The sequence below is a fragment of the Theobroma cacao genome, chromosome 4, assembly GCF_053813885.1.
Source record: "Theobroma cacao isolate CCN51 chromosome 4, ASM5381388v1, whole genome shotgun sequence".
NCBI lineage: Eukaryota > Viridiplantae > Streptophyta > Magnoliopsida > Malvales > Malvaceae > Theobroma > Theobroma cacao.
The window spans coordinates 2,006,734-2,028,004 of record NC_142642.1 but is presented as its reverse complement, the minus strand read 5'-3'; the positions used below and the strand labels follow the sequence as shown (position 1 = coordinate 2,028,004).

The window sequence follows — 21,271 nt, the reverse complement described above, 5'->3', positions numbered from 1 at the left end:
TATTTTATTTTGTTTTATTATAATTTAAATTTATTTATTTATTTTTTTAGGTGTCTACAATATAGAATTTGCTTGAATTAGCCCAGACATCCCATCCCGAATATTCCCTTTTGACAATTGAGAGAGATCCAATTCCAAGTCCTTGGGACCTGAGACTTTGCAAATATTAACTTGGGGCTTCTGTCTATTTATTGACAGGAAGTCTGGAAATGATCCATTGTATAATGTAGAGAAGAGAAAGCGGAGGAGAGATATAAGATGAAAAATTTTGGGTGCCATAAATTTAATTTAGCCACATGCATGACTAATTAATTTTTCACCAAATTTTTGTTTTATTTTGTTCATGTGTTCTATCTTTCTGTTTATAGGGTGATTTTTTCACTTAAATTTATTTAGAAAATAAGGAGATTGTGATACTGTTATAATCAACGACCTCTTCTCTTTTTGACTAATTTGCATTAAAATAGATTTGGTTTACATATCAAAACAAGCAACTAAATAATTTAGACACACTTTTAAGGCAAAGGGAAAATCATCAACCCTTTTTGATATAGGTTTGCCACAAGGTGAGAACGAACATGATGACAGCGTAAATTTGAGCAGCAATGGCCCAGGGCTTGGTAAAATAGTTCTGCACATAGTAAGCACGCCATCTAGGCCAACCCCGTTTGCAATGACGATTCAGGTCATCGCAAAGTTTAGAGTAATAGAATTCCTTGACGTAAGTGTCATTGTACAGCTTATTGAAAAACTGGGTTGCATCCTCGGGACTCAGCCAGTTATCGAAAATTTCCTTCTTGCATAGTATATCCATGTCGTTGGTGGTGTCAATAAGGTTATCCAAGAGCTTGGCGTAGCAAGTGAAAATTGGCCGACAATTCGGCAAACATTGCTCGTAGGCGATCAGGTTGCGTAAGATTGTTTCTGTTGTCTCTTGAATTAGCAGGGATGGAATTTCAAGAGAACCGTTTTTGAACTTTATATCCAAGATCCTATTTGATTCAACTTTCACGAATTTCACACCTGCTTCTTTGAGTCTAGTGACGGAATGAATAGGTTGCCATCCAGATCCTGGGTTGTTTTTTATTTCTTCCGAGGTTAAAACTAAGGATAACCTTAACAAATCAAGAATATGCTTGATATCTTGGTCCCTAAAAAGGTTTGTTTCTTTTGGAAGTGGACGAGATGAAAACACGTTAGCAAAGAAATGAAGGGCAAGTTCAACCAGGGGTTTGGTTTCAGCAGGGTGCTTGGTTTTTTCAAACAAGGTTTCAAGTACAAACCAGGGTATCTGGTTTCCTAGCAAAATCAAGTCATGATGCAGGTATTGGAGCCTAAAAGACGTAGAGAAAATTGGGTCATCCTGCTCTTTGGCGATCTCTCCAGCATACTTACGGAATAGCTCAATAATGAAGCAAGCATCGAGCACCAATAGTTTTACGAATTCACCCCCTAATTCTGCTGCATAATCATGTTCTGCATAGCAATCACTAGCCTTTTTCTCAATCGACTTTACGGTAGCAATGCAATCAGTTAAAATCTTCTGTTGCTCACTCTTGCTATCTTCTTCGGACATTGTTCCCGGACTTTTATATGTAATTACTCTGGACAGAAGACCTTTCAGGTACTTGATTTTGATTTTACCTGTGGCTGCCAAATTCTCTTTTCCATGGTACCTAGGCCCAATTGAAAAGCCATTGGGAAGAAATGCGTTTTCTCTGTGCCTTAAGAGTATGCTTGGTGTTTCGAATATGCAGCAGCTTGGTGGCATGGATAGACGAGCATTGCTCAAATCAACTTCCAGAGATGATAACAGTGGTTCGATGTTAGTTGCAACACTACTGTCGTCTGATCTTCCACTTTGTTCCATTATTTTCAACTTCTTTTTCCTATTGGGAAAAATTCTTTTTGAGAATCTGGAATTGATTTTGATAATTTGAACTTTCAGACTAAAAAAAAAGTGCAATAATTAATAAATAATTCAAATAAATTTAGCAAGCATGTGAATGAAAATCATAGGCAGAAAATCAACGTACCAAATTCAAAAGTAACTAGTTCCAGTTCCAAGCTAACAGCTATCTTGGGTTCAGTTTCTAGTTTCAATCTTGAATTGCTTGTGATCTGCTGTATCTCAGCAACCTGCAACAAATCAAGAACTTTTACAGATCCAATATAATCTGAGTTAGCAGCAGAAAATTGGCATGATAAAATTTCCAACTCTTTCAAGATAGGAAACTTTGGGAAATTACTCTGAAAATTATGGCCAAGAAGCTGAGTAAAATTAGACAGTGGCAAATATCTTCTGGAAAGAGGCTCTCATCTGACGGAGTTAATTTCTTCTATTCATCATGTTTTTGGCGAGACAACGTTGGGTATGCATTTCTATACAAGCTACAAGGTCCTGGGAGATGAAACTTTAATTTTATATTTTAATTAAGTGTTGTCATAAAGCAGTACATAAGTTATTTGCTTTGGTCCACACAAATTACGAATCCATGCATATAAAACTACATAAATCTAAGACACAACTCTCTTGGAAACGAATCTAAACTACAGATAAAGCATGTTTAACTCTTATTAATTATCACCTAAACCTGGAAGGAATTAAAGTCGACACCAAGAATAAAGGAAATAAGAAAAGTTGGAAAGAAAAATGTTGTCTTGGGAAGTTATCCCTTGCTTCAGAATCTGGAAAATTGATGGACGTCTATGTTTGCACACTCCGCGATCTCAAGCTGTGGCAGTCATTGAAAGGTAATGGTGAGGTCAATGATTTCAACTTTATAAAACATATTCCAAACATATATTTGTTTCCTAAACTTTGTGAAGTCCACTTTGTTCTGTTTCACACTCATGGCATATTTGTCTCCAATGACCTTATAAGATACTCCTGGGTGTGATATACTGATATCTGATATGATGAAAGAGTTGGTCGGCTTAAATTTATTATTAAAATATTTTAATATTTTAAAGTTAAATAAGGAAAAGACTTGAGTGCAGTTGCATTAATATTTTAAAGTTAAAGTTAAAGTGAAGTCGTCACAACTCATAAATCACGGAATAGAGCTTGTTGAGTAAACCATTTATACGAAAAATGAAAATATTTAACTTTAAATATTATCCTCTTTGGAACTTTAATATAAAGATTATAATAATTTTTTCCCATTTCGTTAACTATTGATTCACTAAATTAATTTATATATTTAGAATCTACTATCTGAAATATTATCGATATATTAATTTTCATTTTCTATTTTAATTGGTTTTTATCAAAAATTTTACAAATTTCCATCTACAAATTTCCCCCCAAGTCTTGTCCATGAAATAATATTATTGTGTTAACTAAACTTTTTGTAAGTTTCTAAGAATGTGAGGAGAGGGTTAAAATAATCAGTCCTGTGTGGATGGAATCTGTTTGTCGCCAATATGCCCTCATTATACTAACATTTCTTTGACGATAAAATTAAATGTTGTTAAAGGGAGGAAAAAGGATATATAAAGCATATACTTATGTTAAAGCTACTCAAATGAACTAGTCTTCCAGAGATGTACTAATTAAAAACGACTCAATATGGAAGGAAATTCCAACCGCAATCAATGGAGTTTCTTTTAATCATCTCGGTGATTACTGTTTTATGGTATCAAAGTGGAGAAAAAGTTTGCAGGCCAATCAACTCGGTCAGCTTGAAATCATTAAATTAATGTTCAATTGTCCCCTCCACTTATCGTAAATTAATATTAATATGGTGGGCCCAAGAAAAAGGGGAAATCTTTTTACACAGAACAAGTTTTTTGAGTGTGTAGTTAGGTCCATTTTTTATTTCAAGTTGCAATAGATATCATGTTTAATGAATTACATAAACATTTACATAATCTAAGCCTGGGTTTGGAATGAAGTTGGAGACAAACAATAAAAATACTTATATATATATATATATATATATATAAACATATATCGAAGTCCTTAAAAGAATACTCAATGAGTAAAATTTGACATTCTTACTAAAAGGTATTAAATTCGACTCTTTGAAATGAGAAAGTAGGATTATGGGATGAAGAAGTCTCCTCTCTTTGCATGTATGTATACCCTAGAATTCAATAAGTCTTTTATTTATAGTTGTTAAATCTAAATATGTATTGTTTATCAAAATTTTATTTTTTAATATCGAATATCGAGTATCGTATTGTATCGTATCGCAAGATATAATAAAAAACTTTTAAAATTAATTATAAATAACATTTATATATATAAAATAAAGAAAAAAATTGAAAAATATTATATTTTTTAACAGAAATTTATAGCACGTAAATTGAAAAGATAATTATTTTTTTAATTTAAACTTTCAATATATTCTTTAATAATATAAATTTTTAAATAAAATATACATTTCATCATATTAAGTTATTAATTAAAAATTAAAAAAGATTATCATGTTACAATTAAAAAGGAATTCAATTTTTTAGTATTTTTTTAAATCTAAAAATTGAAACTCATAAAATATAATTTTTCATATTTCAATTCAAAAAATAATAAAAAATTAAAATTTTTAATAATTAATTGAATATAAGCTTATAAAAAGTGTATTTATTGCATTGTATGATACGTTTCGATATTCGATTAAATGCAATATAATTATAGATACGTATTGTTTTTTATTAATATCGTATCGTACAATAGTATCGAATATCGTACGTAATGATAACTATGCTTTTATTAATAGTTATGTATACACCCAAAATTCAACAATGAGTGGTTTTATAAGCCTGTACAATTCCCTAATTATTTTTTATGAATCTTCCCTTATGTTTATGCGCAGTGCTGGGAGAATCTCAGGACTAAGCTATCACATGTGAAGATGTGTTCATTGGATGTACTATACGTCGAACTTGGTTGAGCAGTATCTTTAGTTATGATTAACTCCACTGATTGATTAGATGGGGCAATCATTCAATTCAAAGGTTTTTAATTTTCTACATGTCTCTTTTCAAGGAACATGTTAATTTGTGATTTTTTTTTTTCTTATCATAGAAAAAGTAGATTCATCCACCTTCCAGGAAGGAAATTTCATGGTTCTCATTTCTTGTTCTTGTTACCAGTTACTCTATTTTCTTCTATTACCATCTGATATATATAGAATTGAGGTTGAATATGCTCTGCAGATTGAGAAATCCAATAAAATTCAAAGAGCAGGATTGGTGCAAATAAGAATTTGCCATTTGACATTGAATTTCTTGACAATTTCACATTTACTAAATCGCTAATTGAATACATCAATGAATTTTGAGCAACATCATAAATTGAATCTGTTAGGATAGTCTTGAATTGTGATTTAATTAGGATTGTTTAATTCTAATTAAATTAGTATACCTTATAAAATAGTCTTTAAATCTAGTTATATTAGAATAACAATTCCTAATTATATTAGGATAAGATTCCTAATTACATTAGGATAAGGTTATTGTATTTGGCACTATAAAAGGACCCTATGGGTTAAAGAATAATGATCACCTAGATTTAGAGAAAGTGATTTAGGTGTACGTGGGATAAGGGTTATGAGTTTGAGACTGTTCTTGTAATCTCTTGATTTTTTCTCTTAGTGGATTTTTCACTGTTGCTGTGCCCGTGGACGTACGTCATCAAAAGACCGAACCACGTAAATTCTTGTGTTCTTGTGAGTGTGCTTGATTTCTTTCTTTCTTTACTCTATTGATTGGGTTAGATCTTGGGCAATTCTTTAGAGACAATTTTACAATTTCCCAACAAACTGGTATCAGAGCTTCAAGATCTTAAGTCAATTTGAATCTCATATGGCAACTTCGTCGACCAAGTATGAGATTGAAAAGTTTAATGGAAGAAACGATTTAAGCCTGTGGCGTGTTAAGATGCGCGCATTGCTAGTGCAACAAGGACTGTTGAAGGCACTGAAGGAAAAAAAGTATCTTCCTTCGAATTTATCTGATGGTGAGAAAGATGACCTTATGGAGAAAGCACATAGTGCTATTCTCCTAGCTTTGTTTGATGAGATGCTAAGAGAAGTCACAGATGAAGAATCTGCTGCTGTAGTGTGGCTTAAACTCGAAAGTATTTATATGACTAAATCCCTGACGAATCGGCTTTATATGAAGCAACGATTGTATACTCTCAAGATGAGTGAAGGTACGTCCGTTAATACCTACATTAATGAATTTAATAGAGTTATTCTTGATTTAAAGAATATCGATGTTAAAATTGAGGATGAAGACCTAGCCCTAATTCTTTTATGTTATTTGCCTCCATCGTATGAAAACTTCGTGAATACTATATTATATGGTCAAGACACTCTCACTTTCGAGGATGTAAGAGCATCTTTAAATTCCAAGGAATTAAAGAAGAAAGTTGGTGGTATTCGGAATGAAAATCAAGCAGAAGGTTTGGTTGTAAATAGAGGTAGAGGTAAAGAGAAAGGCTTAGATAGAAAAGGTAAATCTAGATTAAGAGGAAAGACTTGTTGGAACTGTGGTAAAAAAGGTCACTTTCGTCAAGACTGTACTAAATTCAAGGGTGATGAAAAGATCAATAAGTCTGAAAATACTGCAAACGTAGTTGAAGATGATTTTGATACTTTTGAGGAAGCTGATAGTGTTCTTGCAGTTACTAATGGTAACCTGAAGGATACATGGATCTTAGATTCTGCTTGTTGCTTCCACATATGTCCTAGGCGTGATTGGTTTACAACTTATCAATCTGTTGATATGGGTACTGTACAATTAGGAAATGATTTCTCTCTCTCAATTGTTGGGATTGGCACAATTCGAATCAAGATGTTTGATGGTATAGTAAGGGCACTTGAGGTGAAACATGTACCTAACATGAAAAAGAATTTGATATCCTTGAGTTTGTTAAATAAGAAGGGTTGCAAATATAATGGCCAAGATGGTGTCTTGAAGGTATCTAAAGGAGCCTTAACTATCATGAAAGGTAAGTTATCCGGTGGCCTTTATCGTCTAGTGGGAAGTACGATTATTGGAACTGCTTCTGTAGTCTCATCCCATGATCCTGATGATGATGTTACACGTTTATAGCATATGAGATTAGGTCATATGAGCGAGAGAGGGATTAGAAAACTGAGTAAGCGTAGTTTGCTATGTGGTCAAAAGAGTGAAAAGCTAGATTTCTGTGAGCAACATATAGTGAAATTTAACACTACAACTCATCGAACCAAGAGTGTAGTAAACTACATCCATTCAGATTTGTGGGGTCCTTCTTCGGTGGCATCAAAAGGTGGATCATTATACATGCGGATCTTTATTGATGATTTTTCAAGAAAGGTGTGGACGTATCTTGTGAAGGCTGAAGTGTTAACCACCTTTTTGCACTGGAAGGTATTGATCGAGAAGTAGACTAAGAAAAGGATCGAGAGCTTTCGAACAAACAAAGGTTTGGAATTTTGCAAAGGTGAGTTTAGTCTATTCTACAAGAATGAGAAAATCGTTAGACATCGCACTGTCGACAAAACACCACATCAAAACGGTATTATAGAATGGATGAAGAAAACACTTCTGGAGAGAGCAAAATACGTGTTCTCTAATGTTGGCCTAACCAAAGTATTCTGAACAAAAGCTATCAACAAGGCTTACTACTTGGTAAATCGGTCTCCATCAACTGCAATTGAATTTAAGACTCCCAAGGAAGGTTGGTTTGGTAAGCCCACTGATTACTCTATATTGAGAGTATTTAGTTGTCATGTTCATGTTCATGTGAGTGATGGTAAACTTGAGTTGAGGGCGACAGAGTGCATATTCCTAGGCTATGAATATAAGATGAAGGGTTATCGGTTGTGGTGTACTGATTATAAGTTCTCCAAGTTTATGGCGAGTCGGGATGTTACCTTTGACAAGTCTGCATTACTTTGTGGGATAAAGTCTAGAATTGCAAACACATCAGACCAAGAAGTTGGCAAGTAGGTGGAGCTTGTAATCAATGCTCTTGTGACAGTGCGGGATGATAGTGAAATCCAGAAAGAATTGCAAGAGGTACAAGAATTGGTATCTCAACGAAGCATTACTTGTATTGATGGTGATTCTGATTCTTATGTTTTATTTGTGGAAGTAGAGATTGATGAGTCTTACTTTTATCATGAGAAAATTACATATGCCGAGTCTTCTAACAAGATTGAGTCTCTACACTGGAATCAAACATGGGAGCTTGTGAAAACACCTAAAGTTACTATTGAAGTTGGCTTAGTGTGTGAAGGAGGTGCAAACATTAGTCGTAATATGGTTGGCTTCTCCAAATCAGATTTTGCTGGTGATCTAGATAGTAAAAGATCTCGAACGGGGTATGTGTTCACTCTCTCAGGATCTGCAATCAATTGGAAAGCAGTTCTTCAATCAACCGTTGCTTTGTCTAGAACTGAAGCTGAATATATGGCTGTGACCGAGGCAGTGAATGAGGCTTTGTGGCTTAAAGGCTTGGTTAGTGATCTTGGTTTTGAACAAGCACAAATAGTTGTGTTTTGTGATAGTCAAAGTGTTATACATTTGACTAAAAATCAGATGTTTCATGAGAGAACCAAACACATCCAAGTCACGTGTAACTTCGTTCGAGAGATTATTTCTAAAGGTGACATTGTAGTAAAGAAAATAGCTACAGATAAAAATCCGATAGATATGCTAACTAAGTCAGTTTCTGGGATAAAGTTCAAGCATTGCTTGGACTTGATCGGTGTTCATAGTGCTTGAGGCCCTTTGGGGCATTGGCGGTGTCGACAGAGATTGGTTCGTAAGGTGGAGCTTGGTGAATTCAAGCCTAAGGTGGAGATTTGCTAGGATAGTCTTGAATTGTGATTTAATTAGGATTGTTTAATTCTAATTAAATTAGTATACCTTATAAAATAGTCTTTAAATCTAGTTATATTAAAATAACAATTCCTAATTATATTAGGATAAGATTCCTAATTACATTAGGATAAGGTTATTTTATTTGGCACTATAAAAGGACCCTATGGGTTAAAGAATAATGATCGCCTAGATTTAGAGAGAGTGATTTAGGTGTACGTGGGATAAGGGTTATGAGTTTGAGACTGTTCTTGTAATCTCTTGATTTTTCCTCTTAGTGGATTTTTCTCTGTTGCTGTGCCCGTGGACGTAGGTCATCAAAAGACCGAACCACGTAAATTCTTGTGTTCTTGTGAGTGTGCTTGATTTCTTTCTTTCTTTACTCTATTGATTGGGTTAGATCTTGGGCAATTCTTTAGAGACAATTTCGCAATTTCCCAACAGAATCTTAGATGGATTTCCCTTCTTTTTTTTCTCAGTCAATCTGGTTCATCCAAGACTTTACAACCAACCAATACAGAAACCAGAATGGTTTCGAGAGCAGATTGCAAACAGAAGTAAAAACACCTTACATAGAAACTCAAACTCAAACCACAATCACCATAGGACAGGACAGAAACAATAACAACGGAGCAAAATGCCACATACCCAGTCCTTATTCTACCTTACTAGTAAACCATCTAAAATGTATTGATCTATTAATTTTGATTTTTTATTTTAATCGATTTTTTTCAAAAGTTTAACCAATTTCCATCTAAAAACTTTCCCCCATGTCTTGTCCCTAAAATAATATTATTGTCTTGACTAAACTTCTTGTAAGTTACCAAGAATGTAAGAAGGGGTTAAAATAATAACCAGTCCTATCTGGACGAGACCTGTTTGTCATCAATATGCCCCATTACACGGACATTTCTATGACAATCAAAATGATGTAAAAGGGAGGAAAAAAGGATTATGTTAAGCATCTACTTTTGCTAAAGCTACTCGAATTAGTTTTCCAAGATCTGTTAATTAAAAATGACTCTATGAAAGGAAATTCCAACTGTAACCAATGGATTTGCTTTGAATCGCCTCGGTGATCGTTTTTCAAAAGTATTATATTGGCCTAAAGGGCAAGGAATTGAGAAGCGAGGCATCGAAAAGGTTACTTTTCTATGGTATCAAAGTGGCGAAAAAGTTTGCAAGCCAATCAATACGGTAAGCTTGAAATGATTGAATTAATGATCAATTAAGTCCACTTCTAGTAAATTAATGCTAATATGATTGGCCCAAGAAAAAGGGAAAATCTTTTTGCACAAAACAAGTTTTAAGTGCGTAAATTAACTTCATTTCTTATTTCAAGTTGCAGCAGATACCATGTTTAATGAATTACATAAACATTTACATACTCTAAGCTTGGATTTGGAATAGACTTGGAGATAGACAACATAAATACTTTTCTATACAGAAAAATATACATCCTAGTCATTAAAAAAAGGCTCAACGGGTAAAATTTGGCATTTTAATTTAAGATATCGAATTCGAATCTTAGAAATGAGGAAGTAGGGTTATGGGATGACAAAGTCAGCTCTCTTTGCATGTATGACTATCCTAAAGTTCAGTAAGTCTTTTATTAGTATTTACATACACCCAAAATTCAACAATGAGTGGCTTTTATGCCTATGTAATATGAGTTTAACACAATAATTATTTAATATATCTTAATAGTATATGCAGGTGCCTAGGTAATATCAGCTTTACTACCATAACTCATCACCATGATTCTATAATGCGCTCATTTTCATGTGAATACATAAATATGCAACTTTTAACATGTATGATTAACACTTTTCAATTGTCCCTTGTTTTTTCTTTCTTCGAAGAGTTGAAGGGGAGGGAAAGAAGGTAAGAAAACACTTTTTTTGAGAAGTTATGTCCAAACGAAAATTATATTTTGACTAAGAGCCTTTTCTGGGAAATACACAATTAACGAATCCGGAGTAAATGTTTTACCCTTTTTTTTGTTTCTTAGTCTATATCTCTCATGCCTTCTCTCTCTATATTATTTAACTAATGAAAATTCTAATTTCTGAGTTAAAAGGCTTTGCAATGTTATGTCTACTTAACTAATGAAAATTCTAATTAACAATAAACATGGGCACAAGTTGGTTTACAGCCCCTGTTTTGGAGACACACTTACACTGGTGGAGCTCGCTTTTTGGAGTTAAAATAAAATGAGGACTTAAAAGTTACAAACTTGAACCCTAACAACCCAAGACAACTTTGATCACCTTGGACCTTGCACTATAAACCTATATTCTTCCTTTACAAAAACAAACACCATAACTCTATTCAATCCCATATACAGCCAGATTCCAATTCTTAAAAAAATTGAGAAATGGGTAGAAGAATAGTACGGATGGTGAAGGTAAAGGTTGGTGATCGACACAACGGCAAATGCAAGGGTAAACAAAGTAATAGGATCTACAATAGACAATGGAAAAATAAACTATTATCGATGTCTATTGCAAATCTTTGTCCTCAAGTAACTTGGAAACAAATCATTGATGCTTTTCAAGTCTACGGGGTGGTTGTCCACTCTTTCATCTGGAAGCCGTGTTCAAATGGTCAAAATAGCAAGACAGTTTTTGGCTTTGTTAGGTATTGCTTGGTTGAAAAAATGCAGCAAGCTATCTCATTAGGTGCTAGGATGATTCTTGATGGGCTTAAGTTGTTGGTGAATAGGGCTATCTCATTGAAGCAAATGGAATGTTCTAAAGAAACTACAATTGAGGCCAAGGTCCAAAGCAAAAAGACATTTAAAGTAATTATGACTCCGAGGAATGGTTGTGTTTCTAACAAACCACCACCTGGAAAGGTCAAACCCCTCGCTAACCCTATGAACTTAAATGTTGACATGCTGATAGCTGACACAGAATGGTTACAGAGAACCTCTATTACCACATTAAAGGTATTTCCCTCTCAGGAACATTCAAGCTAGACTTTTCCAAGAGAGAATCCCTATCACAATTTGAACTTAGGGAGTTCTTAAGGCTCTAATAACTTTTAGGGATGTGGAGGAAATGAAAATCGCTCTAAATGATTTTTTTAATTTGTTCTCTGACTGGTTTGTTTCTGTTACCCCATATCATCTTGTGGAGGAGAAAGGTGAGAAACCGGTTTGTTTAACTATTGAAAATCTCCCTCTCTACCTTTAAAGTGAATCAACATTTTAATGTATAGGGGGACTCTAGGGCTGTGTGATCAAGGTTAGTAGCACTATCTGACATAGGTTTGACAGTGCAAGAGATTTAATCATGATTGATAAGCAAAGAATTATCCCTGAATGGAAAGAATTCTCCATTAACAAATGTTGTATAGTGCTAAGACTCAAGGTTGACACACAGGTGTTGGATCCAGCAACTAATCTGCTCTCGACTGCTTCTTATACATGGATCCAATTGCCAATAATCATCTTCCAAGAAAACACCGGTGAAAAATCTATGGAACCGGTAATGATGGAACCATTCGAATGGGTAAATTCAAATTTTGAATTCCAAACAGGGGTAATGGGCTACGCTTTGGTTGATAAAGTTCATAGTACTCCTCAAGCCTCAACTCAACACCCAAGAAATTGAGCCACCAAAAGTATGTCACTTTCTAACAAACATAACAGTAATCAACCTGGGCTAATTGAGTTGTTCCCAAGCTTGTGACTAAAAGCAACCCTTTGGGTACTAAGGATAGGTTAGTGGAGATTACCCAAAATGACCTCTACCGCTTCGAAAAAACTTGTTTTATTGAAGCCCACAGTGTTGATAGATACGAGAGAAGGCACCTCTTGTTCCAACAAACCAAGAAAGAGGGGGAAATAGCCATGGAAATTAGGAGTTACAACAAGGTTGCCATGGAAATCGGGGATTATCTAATAGAAAGTTTGAACCACATAGATGACAAAATTCGATTGGCCTTTTCATGTTTTGTTGGTTTTGATGCTGTAAAAAAGAATCATGAATACAAAAAGGTTGTTAAAGATGGAAGTAGAGATGTCGCCAAAAATGAAGTTATTGACCTTATGAGTAAGCATGTTTTGGTTGCCTCAATGCCAAATACTAATCGAGCAGAGGATTGCAATGTGGATGAAAACGCTCCAATTAGACATTCTAGGAGAAAGAATCCTTGGTATGGGACTAGCAAACGAGTGACTAAGTCTATGACTAACGATCCCTATAGAATTTCAAATGAAAATATCGAGATTAATACTAAGCCAATTTCTAATAACGATATTGTTAGACGGAATTCTCTAATTATCAAAAAGGCAAAAGATACTTTAGCAGTTAAGAAAGATTTTGAGATGGCGGTTGCACATTGTGATAGTGATTAAATTAGCATCTTCTTGGGCTTAGAGGAGGAGACCCATGGTGCGGTCAACCTCAAAAATCCCTAGCCAAGTATGGTACCTTTTGGCCCTTTCCTTATTTGCTTTGTTTTTCCATCTTCTCTATGTCTATCATTACTTGGAATATCTGTGGTCTTGGGAGGCTTGAAAAAAAGTGAGCCATGAAATGCCTCTCAGTTAGTTGCAAGCCGAAAGTCTTTTCTTGCAAGAAACAAAAATAAATAATGTTAGTGATAGTATTGTTAGGTGTTTGTAGGGAAGAGGTAACAGTAATTGGTTGGTTCCTAACTCAGTTGGTGTATCTGGAGGCTTGATTACCATCCACTGTCAAAATTATTTTATTACAAAACATTCGATTGCTAATAGACGTTTTGTTCATGTAGTGGGCAAGATACAAGGATTTAGTGGTACCTATGGTCTTGGGAATATTTATGCGCCTAATGATGAGAAGAAAGGTCAATTTTTTTTTTTAGGAAAACCTTCTTAGTCACTTGAGAACTTGGGAAGCTATTTAGTGTTTAGGTGGTGATTTCAATGCTATTAGAAATATGGAAAAAGGAACTAGCTATAAAACTATGGATATATCAATGGCCCATTTCTGTGTTTTATTAAAGAGGCTGGGTTGATGTACATTCCTTTAACTGGTAGTAAATTTACATGGTGTAGCAACCGAGAAAATGCTACATTCAGCAATTTCGATGGATTTCTAGTTGCGATTGAAATTCTGGATAAATTCCCCAACTTGGTTGAGAAATGTCTCTCTAGTTCTATCTTCGATCATAATTCAGTTATGATTAGCTTGAAAAGTTATAATTGGGGACCTAAACCTTTTCGATTTTTTAACCATTGACTAAATGAGAATAGCTTTGGTACTATGTTTGCAAATGCATGGAAAAGAGCTGAAGCTCTCAATGGTAAAAAGGCTACTATTTAGCATCAGCTTATAAGTACTAAACCTTGTATAGACTCGTAGATAGAAATATACGCGATATCCCTAATTATAGGTAATTTCGTCATTTTCTCAATAAGCCCATAAAAGTAAGTTTTAAACAATATTATGGCTTAAGTAGGCATAAAGCATAAATGAATGATGAAAATATGGGTGAAATGACAAGGAAATAAAAATTTTGATGATGTTCATGTTTTAGGGGCAAAATGGTAATTTTGTCACCCGAGGACAAAATGAGAATTTTTAGAATTTTACACCACCTGACACTTGTCATACCCATGAATTTCAGCCATTAACATTTTACATTGTGGATAATTGAAACATTTTATGTGGTGGAGAGAGATTGCTTAATGGACAAGTATTACACATGGACCAATGAAAACATGTCATGTGTCAAGCTTGGATTATTCTAGAATTTCCTTGTAAAATTTATTTAAAACTTTCTTAGTCTCACCCATATGGCCGACCAAAGCATGAAGTGAAGAAGAAAGGAAAGAACACAAACCTTAGGTGGGAAAATTGAAGAAAAAGTGTGGGATTTCAAGGATTAAGCTAATTTGTGGAAGGGCATTTTAGTAATTTCTAAGGGAATGGATAAGCTTGGCCATAAATATCCTCTCTTTCCAGTAGATTCTTGGGATTTTCAGCAACTTCCTCTTCTTGTTCCCCTCCCTCTCACGTTTCTTCAATTTCTCTATGGAAGCTTGATGTGAAGCTTTCATAACTTTCTCTCTCTAACTCTAATTTTCATACCCTGGTGCCCTTTTGACTAGAACCCTTGTATTCTTCCACTCTCTCACTTTAAAACCCTTGAAAATGATGAAAATCTTGTTTCCATAATATTTCACTAGTTAGGTGTTTTAGAGAGAGAAAGAGGAAGCTTTATTAATAGCTTGAGAGCTTTTGGAAAGAAGTTCAAAGTTACAAAGCTATCAAGGTGAGTAGTAAACTAGTATTGGGTTTTAAGTGTTGAGAATGACTAGAGATTTGATTTGTGAATATTTTGTAGTTGAGATTGTTAATTCACTTTGGAGTGATAGGAAAGTGAAAATGGATGGCCATTTAAATGGCAATTGAAAGCTAGCTAAAAGATAGCTTTTAGGGTTTATAGTATGTAAATTGACATTATGGAAATGTTAATTTGATAGTAGGTGCTAACGAAGACCCATCACCCCAATTGGATCATTAGGGGAATTAAGAATCGGCTAAAGGCTCAACGAATACCGATGAGTGGACTTGCATTTCAAACTTGTTTTGGGGAATATGAAAGATTCTATCGAACTTGTCTTAGAAAATGTACCTTGGGAACAAGCTTTTAGTAAAATGATTTTATATTGTGAAAATGTACTATACAATGGTTTATGTGTTATCATAATATGATAAAATGCATGATATGCATTGGATGTTTCTTTGCATGTTGATGTGGACCCGGCTATGTGCGAGTAGGAGTGCACATAAGCCATTGCTGACCCGGCTATGTGCGAGTAGGAGTGCACATAAGCTGTTGCTGACTCGGCTATGTGCGAGTGGGAGTGCACATAATCCATTGCATATGAGATGATGATGATGGGAGGGTGTACATGATGATTGATATATATATACATATATGGTATATGGTTGTAAATGCAAATATGTGAGCATTTGATTTGTTGAAATTGGGAGTTTACATGTGTTACATGTTGCTATTGTTATTTTAGCAGGATGGCTTGTTTTAAAGAAAAATGAGACTTTTTCCTTGATGTTCTGACTCTTGCTGTAGTGAGAAACTCTTAGGTTTGAGGGCCTTTACTTGACCTGGTTCTCGCTGCAGCGAGAATGAAGTTCGCTACAGCGAGAAACTTTCTGTCTATTTTGGCTAACTTGTAGGTTTTGCGATATTTTTTAATTCTTTGGTACCATAGTTGAGTATGGATCTTTTAAGTGATTTACTCATGAGGGGTTCTACTAAGAACTAAAACAAATTGCATTATTTTGAGAAAATGAGTGCATTATGATTTCGATAAACATTCCTTATGGTATGCTTGTTCCCTTCTTGTTCACTCACTGAGTTTATGCTCACCGCTTTCAACTTCATGTTTTCAGATTAACAAACAGTCGGTAACTAGGACGAGGTGTCCTCGTGGACTTGTATCCATCTTTTGGTAGGTGTCTCGACATTCAGTAGCTGTACATTCGTCCGAGTCTCTCCGCTGGACATCGAGTCTCCTTTTGTTGTGTATAGACGAAACTAATGTGAATTATTAAGATACATGTGTAGACAATGTATATACACCTTTTTGGTATGCCAGTATGAATTGGCAATGCTTAATATTATTTTGATTCTAAGTTATGATAGATGACTTAGTAGTTTATGATGGAATGATGAACATGTCAGATTAATAGGCTTGCTTGGGCTTAGTGGACTACGTCCATTGGGCCCATGCATCGGTCATGGCCCGAAATTTGAATCGTGACACTTACGATTAAAAAAGCAATGATTTTGTTTTACTACATCCAAGTGGTGTTTTTCTTAGTCTCTCCTCCTTGAATGTGACAACTTCAATGTTATTAAATGGATTACCAATCCTTAAAATGTTCCCTAGAGATTAAGGAAATTGATTACCCAAATTTGTACAATTCTTGGCAAAATTAACAAGTGTGACATTACACATATAACTCGTTCTACCAATAAGGAGGCAGATCAACTGGCCAAAGAAAGTGTGTCTCGAGCTAGTGAACTTTTCTAGGTTAATCCTATAGCTGACTAACCTCTGTTTCTGTTGCATTTTCGGTTCATTCGTGTGTTTATTTTCAATTGATTTCTTTTGACTAAAAGATCTTAAAATAGGAAACTGATTTAGGCACTATTTTATGTATAGAAAACACTATTTTTTTATTCTCTGTAGTTTTTTTATGGCAGTGAATCTAATTTTTATACAAGGATATACTTATCCCATTCTTTTGATATTGTAAATCATTATATTGCCTTTCAAAAAAAAAAAAAACCAAGACAACTTTTATGTAGTTTTGAAGGTGTTAGTGTTAGCATATTCTATGAGCCACTTGGGAAGGTTCTTTATGCTACAAACCCCATTATAAGTTGAACTAAATTACATGTACAATTGAAGATGATGGATAGAAAATACAGAAAGTCATGTCTTGCTGTTAGTGAAGGCAATGAATGAACCATAATGGCGATGAGAATGAAGATGTTGAGTTTTAGGTTGACTAGAATTCTAGATCTTATTTGATTAGGATTTTTGTTTGTATACAATATTAAGTAATTGTATGGTTTTAAACTTGTTATTCCACATCGAATCCTAATCATATTCTACTTTGAACTTTTATACTATAAAAGTGGATTTCTAGGCTTTAGAATTGAAAGTAGTGCTTTGAGAGCTCTAGAGAGGGAACATCTTGTAACTCTATCTTTTGCTCTAGGTGGAGCTAGAGTGGTTTGAGTGAATGTTCTTGGGAGGTTATTGAGGAAGAGTGTGCAAGGGATCTTGGGTTGTTTTGGGGAACCATAAAGGTCAATTTATTGTACTTTAAATTCTCAATAATAGAAGAACAGTTTCACTCAGTGGACGTAGGTAAGAGGCCGAACCACGTAAATTCTTGTGTTTTTTTATTTGCTTATTTTCTCTGGATTTTATCTTTGTTGATTCTTGGGCAATTTTCACAACAAACTGGTATCAGAGCTTCGGGTTCGGTAAATTCAAGATTTAACAAGGATGTCGAAAGTTACTAGTTCTACGAATTTTTCAATTGAGAAGTTTGATGGGAAGACTAGTTTCACGCAGTGGCAAAGAAGGATGAAAGATCTCCTTGTACAGCAAGGTTTAATGCGCCCCTTGCTAGGAAAAGAGGAAGGGCAACCAGATAACATGAAGGATGTTGAATGGGCAGAGTTGGAGCAAAGGTGTGTGAGCACTATTCGGCTTTGCATTGGAGATAATGTGTTTAATCATGTTATTGATGAGGATTCTGCTCTAAGATTATGGGCAAAGTTAGAGAAAATTTACTTGGCAAAAAGTCTTTCTAACAAGTTGCAGCTTAGGCGAAAGTTGTATCGCTTAAAGATGGAGGAGAATGGAGACCTCATGAAGCATATGAATGAATTCAATGGAATCATTGATCAGTTGAAGAAGGTTGATGTCAAGGTGGAGGAAGAGGAAAAGGCACTATTGTTCCTAGCTTCGCTTCCAGACTCCTATGAGGTATTTGTGGAATCTCTTATATGTGGAATGGATACAATAACGTTAGAACAAGCACAAGCAACGTTAATGTCTCGTGAAGCCCGAAAGAAAAGTAAAGAAGGGGATAGAGATCCAAATGGCTTGGCATTAGTAATTGAGGCTAATAGGAGAAAGTCAACTAGTAAGGGATCTAAGGGTGGCAAGTCTAGATCCAACAATGTTCAATGCTTTAAATGCAAAGGGTATGGGCATATTAAAAGGGATTGTCCTACAAAAGGGGATGAAAGTAACGAGAACAAAGGTGAGTGTGCTTTCGTTGCTGAAGGTGATGATTGTGATGTCCTTACAATTTCAGAAAATATGGATGCAAATTTTGATTGGTATTTAGATTCTGCTTCTGCTACTCACATATGTTATCAAAAGGATTGTTTTGATTTACTTCAAGAAGGGGTGGTTGGGAATTTGACTTTGGGTAATAAGTCAATAGTGAAGGTCATGGGTATTGGAGTAGTGAAAATCAAAATGTTTGATGGGGTTGTGCGCTCTTTGGGTGGTGTGGCCTATGTCCCAAAAATGCGTAAGAATCTAATATCATTGAGCCTGTTAGACTCCAAAGGGTATGGATATTCTGCTTGTGATGGAGTAGTAAAAGTCACACAAGGCGACATGGTCCTGATGAGGGGAAATTTGCATAATGGCTTGTATCGTCTAAAATGTGAGGCCTCGAAAGGATGGGAACAGTGCACAGGGGATGGTAGCTACCAAAGTGAGATTTCATTTGCCGAGGAGGTGATGAAAGGTTCCCATGGTGTAGACGATGGTGAAAGGACGAAAAATCTTGCTAGTAGTAAATTGGAAGGGTCGTCGAGGTCCCTTTCCGAAGTCAATTAGTGCCATTAACTTGACGGCTACACAGGTGCATTGGCCGTTTTGTGGAATCAAGTGTTGGACCATGCTTGATTCGGTATGTGTAGTCGTGGTAATTATAAAGGCCAATGATTTAGAAAGTCTTGTGCTTGGAGAGTTGTTCAAGGTGTTGGAAAAGTAGGTGGAGTTAGGAAGTTGCAATTAGGTGCGACTAGTGGAAGAGGTTTAATGAGTTTGAACTCAAGTCAAAGGTGGAGATTTGTTGAGTTTTAGGTTGACTAGAATTCTAGATCTTATTTGATTAGGATTTTTGTTTGTATACAATATTAAGTAGTTGTATGGTTTTAAACTTCTTATTCCACATCGAATCCTAATCACATTCTACTTTGAACTTTTATACTATAAAAGTGGATTTCTAGGCTTTAGAATTGAAAGTAGTGCTTTGAGAGCTCTAGAGAGGGAACATCTTGTAACTCTATCTTTTGCTCTAGGTGGAGCTAGAGTGGTTTGAGTAAATGTTCTTGGGAGGTTATTGAGGAAGAGTGTGCAAGGGATCTTGGGTTGTTTTGGGGAACCATAAAGGTCAATTTATTGTACTTTAAATTCTCAATAATAGAAGAACAGTTTCACTCAGTGGACGTAGGCAAGAGGTCGAACCACGTAAATTCTTGTGTTTTTCTATTTGCTTATTTTCTCTGGATTTCATCTTTGTTGATTCTTAGGCAATTTTCACAACAGAAGACCATAAATATTTCACGTTATTTGGCTCCTCCTCCTCTTGATTATTATCATAATTGTAGATACCTATATCGGAGCCACCGCTTCAGTCATAACCTTCAGAATTATCATCAGTGAAGTAAATACAGTTAAACCTACAACAATGGTAATCAGCAGCAATGATAGAAAAAATGTAGTAATTTCTCAGAAATAAAGATCGATCACCCAGTGACAAAATTTTCTCCCAATTCCTTGTGTGCACATCCAACTTAAAAATATCAAATTCTATTACTAAATAGCTCTCTACTATCTCTTCTTTGCTGTCAAAAGTAAACCCCTATGGATAAATAATGCAGGATACCATACAAAGGTTTCCACCCATATCAACGAGATATTTAGTATAAGCAGCATCTGTTGAAAACACCGTTTGAGGCACGAGGCAAACTCTACAACTTTAGGTTTAGATACATCTAAGTCTTGACATAAACAAGTTGACCATTGTCTCGAACAGTAAAGAAACTGCTATCGAAACAAATGACGTCACAAAATTGAATTCTACGAGTAGCTTCAATAGAGGTAGGGGTGGCATTAATAAGAGTCCATGCTTTATTATCGTCGAGCTTTGCAAAAGCTAATAAATTAAATTCAAAATAAATTGTGAAAACAATACAATCGAGAAAAGCAAGATTTGAGGATAATAAGAGTTTGTATATATAATCATTATGCAAGTTTTCAGAAAGTTGATTTTGCCAATTTTCTTGATGGGTGAAGATATGCAGTGGAGGAAGGACAAGGTTGGCTCTTGATAAAGGACTAAACAATTGAATTTTGAAATCAAGCCCATAAGTTATTAACCAACCAAAAGGAAACCCTTAACACTTCTTTCCTTGGATCTCTGACAATTCCAACTCACTGAAGATTTCTTCTGATTTATTATAAAAACAACATTTGTCACTCTCCTCTTTCTCTGCAAGAATCAAACAAACAAGAAAGATGATTTCTTTATCTTTAAGTGAAGCTTGCCAAGACCGACAAACTGCGCCCATCCGAACACGATCTTGAACTGAATGAGTCTTGTCTACAATGCATCGTAAAATATCACCTACAATGTTAGCCCAATGTGGAAAACTCTCCCCCTCTGCTAATTCTTCTTTCATCGGCATCAACATGGAGTAAAAAATTAAGAACAAGATCCAACAAGAAGCAAGTTTGATTTTTTTGTTTTGAATAAGACTCTTTATATAAGCAGAAAATCCACTTAACTTTCCTAATCCTTGTACAACATAATATCTAAACTATTAAGACTTTGAATAAATTACTAATCCTTATACAACACAATATCTAAACTATTAAGACTTTGAATAA

At 34.9% G+C, this 21,271-nt stretch overlaps 1 protein-coding gene across 1 annotated transcript; it reads right to left on the bottom strand.

Moving 5' to 3' along the window:
• Positions 1–513: 513 nt before the first annotated feature.
• Positions 514–1,870, bottom strand: LOC108661685 (UPF0481 protein At3g47200-like). The gene has a single exon (XM_018119337.2). It carries the CDS (start codon positions 1,868–1,870, stop codon positions 536–538), a length of 1,335 nt encoding a protein of 444 aa, XP_017974826.1. The 3' UTR covers positions 514–535.
• Between the last annotated feature and the right edge of the window lie 19,401 nt (positions 1,871–21,271).